This window comes from Neoarius graeffei, chromosome 10, assembly GCF_027579695.1.
Source record: "Neoarius graeffei isolate fNeoGra1 chromosome 10, fNeoGra1.pri, whole genome shotgun sequence".
Taxonomy (NCBI): Eukaryota; Metazoa; Chordata; class Actinopteri; order Siluriformes; family Ariidae; genus Neoarius; species Neoarius graeffei.
Window position 1 is genome coordinate 79,761,054 of NC_083578.1, and position 17,037 is coordinate 79,778,090.

The 17,037-nt window shown below is 42.9% G+C and overlaps 1 protein-coding gene across 1 annotated transcript in view; it reads right to left on the reverse strand.

Moving 5' to 3' along the window:
• Window positions 1-17,037, reverse strand: part of tafa5l (TAFA chemokine like family member 5, like) — a 209,855-nt gene that overhangs the window by 128,876 nt on the left and 63,942 nt on the right. Inside the window, exon 2 of the mRNA XM_060930913.1 lies at window positions 539-688. Within this exon, the coding sequence (XP_060786896.1) occupies window positions 539-688 (150 nt within the window). The remainder of the gene's footprint in view (window positions 1-538; window positions 689-17,037) is intronic.

Consider the following 17,037-nt stretch of genomic DNA (forward strand, 5'->3'; position numbering starts at 1 on the left):
GAGTGGCAAACAAGAACAGGAAGAGGTGGAAAGCCAAGATGCTCCAAAATGGGAGGACAAGCTATGGAACACGAAAGGGGCCAAAACTATGTTTGAGATGAGAATTCAAGAACCTAAGTATCTAAAAAAAAAGTGCTATATGGAAGGCATGTAAATATGTTAGCTAGGAAGCAAGGGTAATGCTAGCCAAAAATTCTAATATTATCTTGTAGCTAGTAGCCTTTTTTAACTGTTCTAACAAAACCATGTTTCCTAGTTAGGTCCTCAGGGTGTTCGTTTTGCTGCAGTTGTGCTCACTGTTGCCTTTCCTCAACTCTTAGCACACTTGTACCTTGTATTCATTGCTCCTAATTGCTTGTTTTATTCATGTTGGGATCTTAAAATGGATCATCTGGAGGTTCCCAAGGAATGGCTTGGGAACTAGTGAATTACAGTAGAGAAATGATAATGTGTCTCCCAGGCTGCAGTCTTTTGCTTCGTCTTGTTAAATTGTGCTTCACTAAGTGATGGGTTGGTGACTCTTTCTATTTATCCTTACCGTCCACACATGCTGGTCTTGCCCGTGTGGTGCCTGCGATCTGGCCTCTCCGACAGGCACAGCGGGCCGTCTGTCTGGCGATGGTGCGCTTGGGCTGACTGCTGTCTCTGTTTAACATCACAATCTCACACGTGCCCACCGCCAACTGACCTGTGTGACCAACACGCAAATAAACTGGTTAGAAATGACTACAGGCAGCAAATAAATGAGCAGTGCTTTTATTTGCTTTGCAAAGAAACATTTTTATTCATTCTCGGTAATAATGAAATTCCTGCTTGGCTGTGCTAGACCACACTTTTACCTCCTCAGGCATAAAAATGCAACAGCAACACACAGCACCATGGCAGCATTAAAATTTGGGCTGGCGTTTTCTGAAATGCTGTAGAGACTAACAGTGCAATATTTAATCAACACTATAGTGTGCAGTCAAAATTCAGACACACCTCAGGGCTGTCAGAGAAATACACAGTGACTCATGGTTCATAACACTAAGGTCCCAGATGCAATGAAAAAAAAAATCTACAGCAATATGACACGAGTACATATAACATCCTGTATATCCTCATGCAAAATTGTTTGGTCGTTGTCCAATGATAGTCTGTGACACAATAAAAATCATTAAACATAAACTGTTGCATTGTTGTATGTCAACACCTCAAGCAAAGCTGCCACCATATGAGAAGCCCAGAGTTTCATATCTTTGTTGTGAGATCCTCCCAACTGAATATATGACTCAAGATGAATCACCACTTTTAGCATACACTATTTAATTCTTAGATTTGTTTAGTCATGTCTGACAGCATGGTGGTGCACTGGGTAGTGTTGCCCGTAGTGTTGGAGTACTTGAGACCAGTCTTGGTCTCAAGACCACTTTCTGAAGGTCTCGATCTCATTTTGGAATCAACTGTATTTTTACTCGGGCTTTTCTCAGTCTCGGATATCGAGGACTCAGGATTTTATTTCAAGACCAGTCAAGACCACAACTATGGGGATTTCACTAAATTGCCTGTGCATTGTCTGATTTATGTGTTAACATTGTTACTGTGATTGGATGTAAAACTTCCTGCTTCAAGTGCAACTCATTGCTAATTCAAAATTTTCTTTACTATTAACAGCTGTCACTGCTCTCCATCCCCCTTTCATATCCACTGGTCTTGTCCTGGTCTTGACTCGGTCTCGCCATGCCTTGGTCTTGACTTGATCTCAACCTCACAAAGTCTTGGTCTTGTCTCGGTCTCAATACACTTTGGTCTTGGTCATGACTTGGTCTCAGTTTAGGTGGTCTTGACAACACCACAAGTTGCCTGCCTTATAGTTCTAGAGTACCCAATTTGTTCCTGAGCTTGGGTTACTCTTCAGGTTTCGCATATGCCCTCATGGCTTTCCTCTAGGTTCTCTGGTTTCCTCCCATCTCCAAAAGACACCAAAAACATGCTGGTAGGTGGATTAGTTATGCTAAATCCCCATAGTTGTGAATAGTGTATGGTGCCCAGTGATGAACTAGCATCCCATCCAGAGTGTATTTCTGCCTTATACCCAGTGTTCCTGGGATAGGCTCACCCTGATTTCAATCCTGACCAGAATTGAAGGTGTTATTGAAGGTGAATGAACGAATCTTTGGCACAGAGATACTTTAACAGCATTGTGCTGATGATCAATACATTGTGATTTGAAACCACAGCAAAGCTAAAGAGACGTATTAAGGTCCTTAATCATCAACTGCCCAACTTCATGCTTGAATTAGATTTGGCCACGCTTCTAAGTCTGCCAACAAGATGCTTGTACTTCGAGCTTGAATGGTAACCTCACTTTCATAAGAAGTCCTCATTTTGCTTTGCAAAGTGGAAGATTTGGTGTTGCATTGCTAATACGTTTCAACCCACTTGCAGGAAAGCCATTAACTCACTGTTCTGTCGATTTCACAAAGCAGAAACCAATTGAATGCCAAAATTGCCAACCAGTTCTTTGCAAACAGTCCTGCATTTACATGAATGCAGTGATGCAGATTTTCAAATGTGTTGTTCCTTTAACAAATGGCTGTTTTTGCGTTCCACTTGAGGTAACTCTGACCAGGTGCCCTGCTTCCTGCTCTCTCTGTTGTGTCGAGACACAGCAGACTGCTCTTGCTGACAGGCCTAAATGCTCATCAGGGTATTTCTGACACTTCTTGTTTCCTAGGAGAACTTAAAATCAGATATTCAAGTGACCACAAAGACCCACACACTCTACAGAGAAAGGGAGACAAGGCGGTTCGGATGGCATAAAACTTTAAGGTTTGAGTATCGGCCAACACCCCGTTCTGATCCGTTAAAAGTGTGTGAGGATGATGTGCTGTAACTTCCGTCACTATTTATGAGCATTAAGTTTTGGGTTATGATACTATAAAAGTGCTCTTCAATTATCGGCTGGACTGTTCATGGTTTTTCAGTGGGGTAACTTTTGCAGGGTGCTGATTAAACACTCAGTTGGAGTAGACATGGATAAAAGTGCAAGTTTTGTGATTGTCTGTTTGATAAACATGTCTGTGAAGATTCTCAATCATCCAGGTCATAGTAAACTGTGGGTGGTAGAAATGGGCAACTGGACTTGCTTGAAGATTCTTGAAAACGTTTCACCTCTTGTCCAAAAGGCTTCCTCAGTTCTGTCTGACTAATAGGGAGTACTCCCTATTAGTCAGACAGAACTGAGGAAGCCTTTTGGACGAGAGGTGAAACATTTTCAAGAATCTTCAAGCAAGTCCAGTTGCCCATTTCTACCACCCACAGTTCTGTTTGATAAAGAAAAGCTTCGATGTTGCAGATTTTTGTCACGTCATTGTACCATCTCAATCATATTGGGCAAGCAATTTTAAAATGGTTATTAGCTAAGCTAAAGTTTACACTGACTGTTTAAGGAATACCCTGATTGCAGTGAGAACCAAATAACAAGAAATACAAAGTTTGATAGACTAAAAAAGTTAAGAAAATTGAGTTGGGGAAGCCATGGCCTAATAGTTAGAGAAGCAGCTTTGGAACCAAAAGGTTGCCAGTTCAATTTCCTGCACCAGCAGGAATAGCTGAAGTGCCCTTGAGCAAGGTACCTAACCCCCAACTGCTACCCAGGCTGCTCTGGGTATGCTGTACATTGCTCTGGATAAGAGCTTCTGTTAAATGCCTGTAATGCAATTAATAGCTTGAGCCACTCTACTTCAACAAAACAGTTTATCCATCCATCCATCCATTACCCATAACCACTTATCCTATATACAGGGTCACAGGCAAGCTGGAGCGTATCCCAGCTGACTATGGGCGAGAGGCGGGGTACACCCTGGACAAGTCGCAAGATCATCACAGGGCTGACACATAGAGACAAACAACCATTCACACTCACACCTACAGTCAATTTAGAGCCACCAATTAACCTAACTGCATGTCTTTGGACTGTGGAGGAAACTGGAGCACCTAGAGGAAACCCACACAGACACGGGGAGAACATGCAAACTCCACACAGAAAGGTCCCTGTCGACCACTGGGCTCGAACCCAGAACCTTCTTGCTATGAGGTGACAGTGCTAACCATTACACCACTGTGCTGCCTGAAACAGTTTAATGTCTTTAAAAAACAACAACAACAACAACCAAAAACATTGGTTTAAACAGAATAAACACTCCATATCACTTTTGGAGATGGAGTTGAAGCACTTGAAGTGCTTTTCCAAATCGAAAACCTGCTTGGAAGGAACCAGACCAATGAACAGCCTTAGAATGGATATAAAGATTTGCATCGGGCAAACTGTCAGTCAACATCACAACTTTTATTTGAAAAATACACCCATGGACTGGACTGGAAACTTCCATCTGAACCTGATCCAGCATTTCCAGGATGATCTCAGTTGATTGGGATACTTCGTAATGGATTGGTGTGTGTTTGAATCCATCCATTTTCTATACTGATTATCCGTCAGGGTTGCGGAGGAAGCCAATCCCATGTGACTTGGGGTGATAGGTGGGGTACACCCGGGGCAGTCTGCCACTCTGTCACAGGGCTAGTGTGTGCTTGTATTGACCTTTTAATTCGCTAGCCTGGTGTTCACCTGTTCACACACTAAACTCATCTCGATTCCTTTAAAGCAAATCTAAAGGCCAATTTATGCTGACAACCCAGTCCTCGCAGATGGCGTCGCAGATGGCGTCGCAGATGGCGTCTGCGAAGCCCCCCCCCCTTCGTAGACGCTCTGCGCACACCTCCCAAAAATTGTGACCACCGCAGACAGCCTCGCAGACAGCGTCGCAGACAAGAGGGCTCTGATTGGTCCACTCTACATCCGCTGTACACGCACTTCCGCTTCCCTACTTTCCCGGTTTGGTTTGGTTTCACGACCGCCATTTTTAAAAACACAAGCAAAGATGGAGCAGCACGAAGAGCGGTTGATCGAGGAAGTGAGGAAGTACGTACATCTATACGACTCCAGTTCTAGTCATTATAAGTAACCGGAGGATAAACACTCCACTAACCACACCCACCAACTACTCCTAGCGATTTCGCGACTTCGCGCCCCCTTGCGTTGTGGTGGTGAATAACATCGCGCACGCCTATTACTCCCTGCTCAACGATAAATTACAACTGTCTGCGAAAAGCTATCTGCGAAAGCCTTGTCGCAAGAGCATGCAGAGCCCTTAAGTCTCTAACTAGAAGCCTTGTTCTAATCCTAGCTTTGGCCAAAAAGGAGCAATGTGGTGTGTGCGCATGTGTGTGTGTTAGAGAGAGAGAGAGAACATGTCAGAATGTAAACTTGAGGACCAGCACTGGGCCCCACAAGTCATCTTGTCATCTTAATGTGTTTATGTGAACATTCTGTCCCCACAAGTACAGCAATAGAAATATTAGTCTGTGTGGGTGTGAGATGGTTCTCTGTTCACATGTAGCCATAATTCAGGACAAAATTAAAAAGCATCTCTTTAGAACCTCATTCTGTCTGTCCCTCTGCTGGAAAGGAGAGAGTCAAGAGTATCTCTTTATAGTCTGGCCATTCCTGCCGGGGATAAAGAGCTGATTTACAGCATTAATTAATCTTCTCTGTTACTGTTGAAGGGCCAGCAGAGGTGTGATGAAAGGAGATTTTTATATCTGTAATAGAACGGTGGAACAGCGATGAATCACCGAAAACTCTTACTTTCAAGATTGGATTTTTCGAAGGACGTCATTCTCAAGGGCACCGTAATTCACCGTGATCAGTAGGAATAAAGCCCCAATCAGATGCCTTTCTCTGAGAAAATGAGAGACAGAAGGGCCTGAGGTCATCTGGAAGCCGTGACTGTGAGTACTCTAATAGCTTTAATCAGGCTGTGGAGAAATTCGGAGTGAGTGGAGATGATGGAAGTCAGAAATCTCTTTAGAAAGAACGAACTCATGAGCCGTATGCGTCACTTCTCCTTCCTGCTAAGCAGCTGCTGATTACAGAGCTCCAAAGCTTATTGCTATTCATCAGAGTTTACATGGACTGTCTCCTAATCCTTTTTTCTATCTAACTCTCCACCTCTCTCTCTCTCTCTCTTTACCTCACCCTCTCTTTTCTCTCTTGGGGTTGCTCAAGCCTAGCTAAAATGCAAATGCAAAGAGCTGAGAGCACTAGATGACGATGATACAGTGATGATGATGATGATGATGGCTTCTGCTTGGTCAACACTTCACACAGAAGCATGTGATTAAGACAGGCACATGGTGCAACACAGCTTCAGCACCCAGCCCAATGTATACATACTGTACACAGACGCCTCAGAGCCATAATAGACTTACCACATACCGTACATTCTGCATCAAAGCCAAGCTGCACTTCAGCAGATAGCTGAGACACACTGTCAAGCAGTTTTGCAAGAGTTTTGAATTTTCCTGTTAGAGTGTGACGTTTATCAAGCTAGGCACATTTCCACTGAGCTTCTGAAACCTTCTGAGGAAGCAAATAGTTTCCTGATTATCTAAAACGAGAACTACACAGTTTCTGGATGAGTTCCTGTTTTACACTTGCAGCAACAGGAGTGACAACAAATTTGGAAAATAAATATTTCTTGTAATATTAAATATTAGCGAGTAAATATTCCAATGTTCTTCCCAGTCCCATGATTTCATTCATGAGGAACTTTGAAGATCCCAATTAAGGAAGCTGAGTGAAGGTTAATATTTCTGCTAGAGTATAAAATATAGTGGGGCTTGAAAAAGTTTGTGAACCCTTTAGAATTTTCTATATTTCTGCATAAATATGACCTAAAACATCGTCGGATTTTCACACAAGTCCTAAAAGTAGATAAAGGAACCCAGTTAAACAAATGAGACAAAAATATTATACTTGGTCTTTTATTTATTGAGGAAAATGATCCAATATTACATATCTGTGAGTGGCAAAAGTATGTGAACCTCTAGGGTTAGCAGTTAATTTGAAGGTGAAATTAGAGTCAGGTGTTTTTCAATCAATGGGATGACAATCAGGTGTGAGTGGGCACCCTGTTTTATTTAAAGAACAGGGATCTATCAAAGTCTGAGCTTCACAACACATGTTTGTGGAAGTGCATCATGGCACGAACAAAGGAGATTTCTGAGAAAAAAGAAAAGAAAGAAAGCACAACTTTATTCATCACACACTTGTGAAATTCCTCTCTGCATTTAACCCATCTGAAGCAGTGAACACACACACATACCCAGAGCAGTGGGCAGCCATGCTAACAGTGCCCGGGGAGCAGTTGGGAGTTAGGTGCCTCGCTCAAGGGCACCTCAGCCCAAGGCCATCCCATATTAACCTAAGTGCATGTCTTTGGACTGTGGGGGAAACCGGAGCACCCGTAGGAAACCCACGCAGACACGGGGAGAACATGCAAACTTCACACAGAAAGGCCCCCGTCGGCCGCTGGGCTCGAACCCAGAACCTTCTTGCTGTGATGTGACCGTGCTAACCACTTACACCACCGTGCTGCGTTTTTCTGAGAACCTCAGAAAAAGTGTTGTTGATGCTCATCAGGCTGGAAAAGGTTACAAAACCATCTCTAAAGAGTTTGGACTCCACCAATCCACAGTCAGACAGATTGTGTACAAATGGAGGAAATTCAAGACCATTGTTACCCTCCCCAGGAGTGGTCGACCAACAAAGATCACTCCAAGAGAAAGGCGTGTAATAGTCGGCGAGGTCACAAAGGACCCCAGGATAAATTATAAGCAACTGAAGACCTCTCTCACATTGGCTAATGTTAAAATGCTCATGAGTCCACCATCAGGAGAATACTGAACAACAATGGTGTGCATGGCAGGGTTGCAAGGAGAAAGCCACTGCTCTCCAAAAAGAACATTGATGCTCGTCTGCAGTTTACTAAAGATCATGTGGACAAGCCAGAAGGCTATTGGAAAAACGTTTTGTGGAAGGATGAGACCAAAATAGAATTTTTGGTTGAAATGAAAAGCATTATGTTTGGAGAAAGGCAAACACTGCATTCCAGCATAAGAACCTTATCCTATTTGTAAAACATAGTGGTGATAGTATCATGGTTCAGGCCTGTTTTGCTGCATCTGGGCCAGGACGGCTTGCCATCATTGAAGGAACAATGAATTCTGAATTATGCCAGTGAATTCTAAAGGAAAATGTCAGGACATCTGTCCATGAACTGAATCTCAAGAGAAGGTGGGCCATGCAGCAAGACAATGACCCTAAGCACACAAGTCGTTCTACCAAAGAACGGTTAAAGAAGAATAAAGTTAATGTTTTGGAATGGCCAAGTCAAAGTCCTGACCTTAATCCAATCCAAATGCTGTGGAAGGACCTAAAGCGAGCAGTGCATGTGAGGAAACCCACCAACATCCCAGAGTTGAGGCTGTTCTGTACGGAGGAATGGGCTAAAATTCCTCCAAGCCGGTGTGCAGGTCTGATCAACAGTTACCGGAAATGTTTAGTTGCAGTTATTGCTGCACAAAGGGGGTCACACCAGATACTGAAAGCAAAGGTTCACATACTTTTGCCACTCACATATATGTAATATTGGATCATTTTCCTCAATATATAAATGGCCAAGTATAATATTTTTGTCTCATTTGTTTAACTGGGTTCTCTTTATCTACTTTTAGGACTTGTGTGAAAATCTGATGATGTTTTAGGTCATATTTATGCAGAAATATAGACAATTCTAAAGGGTTCATAAACTTTCAAGCACCACTGTATATCAAGAACATAAAGAACAAAACAGGACCTGTGTGTGCTTTTATATGAAACTAACCAATGATGGAGTGGTGAGATGTGGCTCGACAAGAAGCAGAGTTCATTCTTTTCCAATAACAGTGCATGCTGAAGTGTTTTATTCCTCTTAAAGCTAGACGACCTTTTGATTTCATAAAATCAGTGAAATTTAGTTCCCTCTGAAATTTGAGGGGATTCCCTTGCAAACAATGTGCATGAAATTGTTTGTGTCGCGCAGTCAAGCAGACAGAGGAAGTCCGTGTGTGTGTGTGTGTGTGTGCATGCGCAGTTTTACCTTTGACCGTGCACTGACCGTTACATCATAATGTTAATAAATGAACAGCTGATCACACCGAAGTGCTCGCTGACCGCCGATATTTATTAGTTTGGTCCTGTGTTTCCTTTCCTTTGCATATGTAACCCTCTAAGTTGGCACATGTTTGTGGAAACTCTCGTCCTTCTCACCGGGCGTGGAACACACGGGCTACAGGTGGTTTATAGAAATGCCGTTTATTGCAGACTGAACACGTACATACAACTTCACTCTTCTCCCGTCTTTTTTTTTTCATCTCGCGTGTCCCTCCTTTTTTTTTCCTCCCCCCTTTGGTCACTTTACCCCCGGAACCAATCTACTCATGACCCTTAACAAAATGTTATGTGAGACTGCTTCATAAAACAAAATACAAACAAAATAGTGTAATATATTCTGTTACACATATAACATAACGTCTTTTCTTCTCGCTTTCCGTTACTGTAGTCGGTCTTTTGCATTTCATTCGCACACTCACGTCCTCCATTTTCCTCTCCTGTTTCAAATTTGTATCCCACAATGCCTTGCGCAAACGGGGAAAGCCCACCACGTGATGCATGACGTAGTATCTTGAATTGGGTCATGGTGAAGCAGGAAAAAATAGCCGAGAATTTAGGGCCACGTGGCCCTAAATTCATTAATTATTCTATTTTTAAAAAACTAATAAAATTGATAAAATGGTACAACCACTGCAATATGCAAGAAATCAGTAGCCCAGATGGCTGGGATGAGTTAACTGTCGTGTCACGGACTCTAATTCTCAGAAAGCACCACAGTCTTACAGAGACACTCATATCAAAGACCAACATGGTGGCCTCTAACACCATGCTCAGACCAGAGGCACAAGAAGTGACCAGGCAAGTGATGCTTGAACTAGACTATGAGGCAGAGGCCCCACAAGCTGCAGGCAGTGTCTCTGAGGTCTGATCTGTCTTGAACTCAGACTCTCGCAAGGTCATCGTTGCCCCTCCACCTTGCCCCTCTTGTGACATTGTTCCTCCCGCCTGTGTAGGGAGACACTGCTTCTCCCTCTGGCTTTACCAGGTTCAGCACCTCCATCTCTGCCTTTGCTGTGGGTGGCACATGGATGACCAGTCCATGACCCCCTTGAGTCCAAGGTAGACACGTCACAAGCTGTGCTTTAAAGGGGGATCTGTCAGATTGGCACCAGAATCCGGCGCCAAACTGTTCTTCTGAACTACCTTCTGGATTACATTGAGAGGTATGCAACACACATACTATATTAGTGGCAAAACTATGATTAAAAATGTGAGGCTATATGAGAACATATCAGATAAATGTGAGTTATAAGGGGTCAAGAACAAGTGGTTGAATGTGTGGAGGATCTATATGGAATTATGATTTTAACCAGGGCGTCATGGCGGTGTAGTGGTTAGCACTGTCACCTTACAGCAAGAAGGTTCTGGGTTCGAGCCCAGCAACCGACAAGGGCCTTTCTGTGTGGAGTTTGCATGTTCTCCCCGTGTCTGTGTGGGTTTCCTTCAGGTGCTCTGGTTTCCCCCACAGTCCAAAGACATGCAGGCTAGGTTAATTGGTGGCTCTAAATTGACCGTAGGTGTGAATGTGAGCGTGAATGGTTGTATGTCTCTATGTGTTAGCCCTGTGATGATCTGGCAACTTGTCCAGGGTGTACCCCGCCTCTCGCCCATAGTCAGCTGGGATAGGCTCTAGCTTGCCTGCGACCCTGCACAGGATAAGGAGCTACAGATAATGGATGGATGGATGGATGGACTTTAACCAGCAAATGAACAGATTAGATTTTGAAACTGATCAAAAAAATGGTCAAGGTCACAACAAGGTCCAGTGTAAGAAATCCATCCATCCATTATCCATAACCGCTTATCCTGTGCAGGGTCGCAGGCAAACTGGAGCCTATCCCAGCTGACTATGGGCGAGAGGCAGGGTACACCCTGGACAAGTCGCCAGGTCATTGCAGCAATGTAAGAAATAGTTTTCTTCAATAGCTTCCTTCCTGGTTAAAGTACCTTTTAAGGGTATTTCAGGCATACAAATTAGTAACAGGTAGGACTAGGTTTGCCAGATTGGCTTGCTATAAATAAACACTTAAATGTTATTTCAAAAATTAAGTTGTTGGATTGTGTAACATTTCTCAATTCTAACATATTACAAGCATAACATAGCGCAATTTGAGGTGTTATATTAACTCTTTCACCACTGTGTAACTTCATATACAGACTGCTATATATACTATATGGGTGGCACGGTGGTGTAGTGGTTAGCACTGTCACCTCAAAGCAAGAAGGTTCTTGGTTCGAGCTCAGTGGCTGACGGGGGCCTTTCTGTGTGGAGTTTACATGTTCTCCCTGTGTCTGTGTGGGTTTCCTCCGGATGCTCCAGTTTCCCCCAAAGACATGCAGGTTAGTTTAATTGGTGACTCTAAATTGTCCATAGGTGTGAATGGTTGTTTCCCAAGCCTGGAAATGGGAAAGATGTGGCAGGAAGGGCATCCAGCATAAAACTATGCTCCAATTAATATGACATGTGGATCAATAGGGTCTAAATGGCAACGACCCCACATACATAAGTGGGACAAGCTGGAAGAAGTGAGTGAGATATACTGTACACCAGGGGTGTCCAAACTGATCCATAAAGGGCCGTGTGGCTGCAGGTTTTCTTTCCAGCCATGCAGCAGCACACCTAATTTGGCTTATTCAATCAACTGACACACCCACCCTTTAATCAAGGGTGGGTGTGGCTGCAAGTATTTGACTGTGTGAAGACAGTTCAGTTGATTGAATGAGCCAAGTCAGGTGTGCTGCTGCATGGCTGGAATGAAAACCTGCAGCCACACGGCCCTTTATGGATCAGTTTGGACACCCCTGCTGTACACTATATAACTTTATATAAGAAATACCATTAACACTAAGTAACATTGTGATAAATTCAATATAAACCAGTACATAATTTAAAAAGAAAATATAGTGAACTTGAGTGTGTGCCATAGTGACATATTTGTACCGTTTCAAGAATATGTAACACTTATGATGATAAGTTGAGCACGGGTAAATTTGTGTTTTATTCACTAACATTTACCAAAAGAAAGATGTGTAACTCTAACACAAGTGTTGCCAGGCAAAACAAACCTCGCCCAGCAGCACTTATTTTATATGTTGATAATGGTAATATTTCTCAATCATCAGCTGTCAGGTTATAGTGTTATGAAAATCCATGACCTTTAGTTTGACATTTCAAAGTCATTCAAGGTTAAAGGTCATGGCAGCAACTGAAAGCCCATATGGGACTTCTTATATGTTGATAAGGGTAAACATCTGTCTATCATGAACCATTTTAAAGTTACAGCCCTCTGAAAATCTGTGACCTTGAGTTTGACTATTCAAGGTCACTCAAGGTCAAAGATTATGGTGCCACATGAAAGGCCATATTGGAGTTCCTATATGCTCATAAGAGTAAACATCTGTATATCAGCAACCGTTTTGGAGTTATAATATAAAATTATGTTATTTTGACTGAAAGGTTGACCTTTCCCTTGACCTTACCTTGACCTGATTACCCCCAAAATTTAATCAGGTAATCTATGGACCATTGCCCACCTCCCCTGAAAAATTGAAGTCAATTGGTGCAACCGTCTAGATGCTAGATGGTTAACAAACAGACACACAAACAAACAAACAAACCGGACTGATTACAATACCTCGCCCCACTTACTCCATCGCAGGCGAGGTAATAAAATCACATTGTGCTTCTCTTAATTATGTCGTAGGAAATCCCAGGGAATCTGACTTCTCAACAAATCAGCATATACAATATACCGGGGTTTTCCCTACTACAATGAGACGGCCAACACACGAGACTGCTTTCATGGTCTGTCGTGTTGAAAAATTCCATATATTCCGGACTGCGGTTTGCAGTGGTGAAAGGATTAATGGAATAACATCATGTAATGCAGTTCAGAAAGCAACAGGTCACCTAGAGAAATAAAAAATTTTATTAAATTACAACCCCGATTCCAAAAAAGTTGGGACAAAGTACAAACTGTAAATAAAAATGGAATGCAATAATTTACAAATCTCAAAAACTGATATTGTATTCACAATAGAACACAGACAACATATCAAATGTCGAAAGTGAGACATTTTGAAATTTCATGCCAAATACTGGCTCATTTGAAATTTCATGACAGCAATACATCTCAAAAAAGTTGGGACAGGGGCAATAAGAGGCTGGAAAAGTTAAAGGTACAAAAAAGGAACAGCTGGAGGACCAAATTGCAACTCATTAGGTCAATTGGCAATAGGTCATTAACATGACTGGGTATAAAAAGAGCATCTTGGAGTGGCAGCGGCTCTCAGAAGTAAAGATGGGAAGAGGATCACCAATCCCCCTAATTCTGCGCCGACAAATAGTGGAGCAATATCAGAAAGGAGTTCAACAGTGTAAAATTGCAAAGAGTTTGAACATATCATCATCTACAGTGCATAATATCATCAAAAGATTCAGAGAATCTGGAAGAATCTCTGTGCGTAAGGGTCAAGGCCGGAAAACCATACTGGATGCCCGTGATCTTTGGGCCCTTAGACGGCACTGCATCACATACAGGCATGCTTCTGTATTGGAAATCATAAAATGGGCTCAGGAATATTTCCAGAGAACATTATCTGTGAACACAATTCACCGTGCCATCCGCCGTTGCCAGCTAAAACTCTATAGTTCAAAGAAGAAGCCGTATCTAAAAACGATCCAGAAGCGCAGACGTCTTCTCTGGGCCAAGGCTCATTTAAAATGGACTGTGGCAAAGTGGAAAACTGTTCTGTGGTCAGACGAATCAAAATTTGAAGTTCTTTATGGAAATCAGGGATGCCATGTCATTCGGACTAAAGAGGAGAAGGACGACCCAAGTTGTTATCAGCGCTCAGTTCAGAAGCCTGCATCTCTGATGGTATGGGGTTGCATTAGTGCGTGTGGCATGGGCAGCTTACACATCTGGGAAGACACCATCGATGCTGAAAGATATATCCAGGTTCTAGAGCAACATATGCTCCCATCCAGACGACGTCTCTTTCAGGGAAGACCTTGCATTTTCCAACATGACAAGGCCAAACCACATACTGCATCAATTACAGCATCATGGCTGCGTAGAAGAAGGGTCCAGGTACTGAACTGGCCAGCCTGCAGTCCAGATCTTTCACCCATAGAAAACATTTGGCGCATCATAAAACGGAAGATACGACAAAAAAGACCCAAGACAGTTGAGCAACTAGAATCCTACATTAGACAAGAATGGGTTAACATTCCTATCCCTAAACTTGAGCAACTTGTCTCCTCAGTCCCCAGACGTTTACAGACTGTTGTAAAGAGAAAAGGGGATGTCTCACAGTGGTAAACATGGCCTTGTCCCAACTTTTTTGAGATGTGTTGTTGTCATGAAATTTAAAATCACCTAATTTTTCTCTTTAAATGATACATTTTCTCAGTTTAAACATTTGATATGTCATCTATGTTCTATTCTGAATAAAATATGGAATTTTGAAACGTCCACATCATTGCATTCCGTTTTTATTTACAATTTGTACTTTGTCCCAACTTTTTTGGAATCGGGGTTGTAAAACTTGGTCCTTGGTCCTGTCTATTTTACCATTTCCCTTGCAAACACAGCTTAGCTTCCACTATTATGCAGATGACACTCAAATTTATTCCACTAATAGGTTCACCATGGCTCTTCCTCCCACCTCATTAACTGAAAATATTCCAAATATAAAATAATGGATCAACTCCAACTTCTTGAAGTGAAACCCTGATAAAACAGAAATTTTAACTGTCACCCATAAATCTCATATCTTTAAAAACTCCAGAATTTTCTGCTGACATTTACTGTGCCATTAGTAAAACTTCTGTCACCAAGATAGTTCACAACCTAGGTATAAAGTTTGAGAACACACTTCCACTCGAACCCTATATGAAGCCTCTCACAAACATTGCTTTATAACAGCTCTGTGACATTGCCCAACTTTGACTCTAAGTTACTTTTAAAGATGCTGGCTCATAGTGTCATAACCTTACACATAGATGACTGTAATTCTTTGGCATTTCTGGAAAAAAAAAACCTACACAGACTGAAACACATTTAAAATTCAGCTGCTAGAGTCCTATATCATACCAACGTTCAGCACACGTTACATCTGTGCTGCAACAGTTACACTGCCTACCAGTGGCGAACCGTTACCATTAGAGCTGGGACTTGAGCTCAGCCAAAACTTAGCCAGACACCAAAAAAGCAACAGAGCAAAGGATTTTGCAAGGGATTAGCATCAGGCTGCCAGGTCGCTCAGTTGTGTGTAGCTGTTGATGTTGATTTTAAAAGTAACTCAGTAAATTACATCGGGAAATGAATACTTAAGTCTGAGTGAAAAATACTTTTGTGAGCGTGCAGCGTGGAAGAAGAGTCTAGAGACAGAAATCTTAGGCCAAGTTTACATTAGACCGTATCTGTCTCGTTTTCTTCACGGATGCACTGTCCGTTTACATTAAAATGCCTGGAAACGCCGGGAAACGGGAATCCGCCAGGGTCCACGTATTCAATCCAGATCGTGTCAGCTCCGGTGCTGTGTAAATATTGAGAATACGCGGATACGCTGTGCTGAGCTCTAGCTGGCGTCGTCATTGGACAACGTCACTGTGACATCCACCTTCCTGATTCGCTGGCGTTGGTCATGTGACGCGACTGCTGAAAAACGGCGCGGACTTCCGCCTTGTATCACCTTTCATTAAAGAGTATAAAAGTATGAAAATACTGCAAATACTGATGCAAATACTGCCCATTGTGTAGTTATGATTGTCTTTAGGCTTGCCATCCTTCCACTTGCAAGTGGTAAGTGATATGCGCTGGGATCACACACACAGCGGCTCAGTCCCGAATCACTGCTTGTGCACTTCACTCGCGCGCTCTGTGAGCTGCGCAAGGCCGGAGCGCGCACCCTCCAGAGGGCACTCGCTGTTCAGGGCGGAGTGATTTGGAGCGCAGGATGCCTGCGGAGCCGAGCGTATCCGTGTATTGGTGTTGCTGTGTGCACGCAAATCGTGTATTGGTGTTGCTGTGTGCACGCTAATCGTTTTAAAAACGCTAATCTGATGATCCGCTGATATGGTCTAATGTAAACATGGGCTTAGTTTCTCAGTCATTAGCCTGTGCTACTTGCTCTCAATAGCACTGGCTTGACCGGTTTATTAGCGTTCGCTAATACTACTGATGAACGCTACACCGGCTGAAAGGTGACTTAACTGCTGTGCTGACGGTGCCGACTCACAGTTAAGCTAGTGCTGGCCTTCAAGAAGGCCTAAGGCGATATATTTTTGGTCCCTCCAACTATAAATCAAAATCTGATTGGTTAATTCATCTGTCACTTCCTACATAAACATACACTGCCATGGCCTTCTGTTCCAGTAATGAAGTCTTAACCAATGAGCGAGCCAGCTCCAAACTCTTGCAGCGGCACGGTGGTGTAGTGGTTGGGCACTGTTGCCCCAGAGCAAGAAGGTTCTGGGTTAGAGCCTAGTAGCCAACAGGAGCCTTTCTGTGTGGAGTTTGCACGTTCTCCTGTGTCTGTGTGGGTTTCCTCCGGGTGCTCCGGTTTCCCCCACAGTTCAAAGACATGTGGTTAGGCTAACATGGTACAGCCTTGGGCTGAAGTGCCCATGAGCAAGGACGATAAATTTTTGGTCCCTCCCACTCTAAATCAAAATCTGATTGGTTAAATCATCTGTCACTTCCTACATAAACATACACTGCCATGGCCTTCTGTCCCGGCAATGAAGTCCTAACCAATGAGTGAGCCGGCTCTAAACTCTTCTCAGCCTAGAGACAACAAACAAAAAAATCTCACTGGATAACTCGATTTTAATGTTTTCAGGACAGTAACCCTTTCATCTCTGAAGCAAATTTGATAGAAAATGAGGCCAAATTAGAATTAGAAGAGAATAATTACCATGAAATTATGAAAGA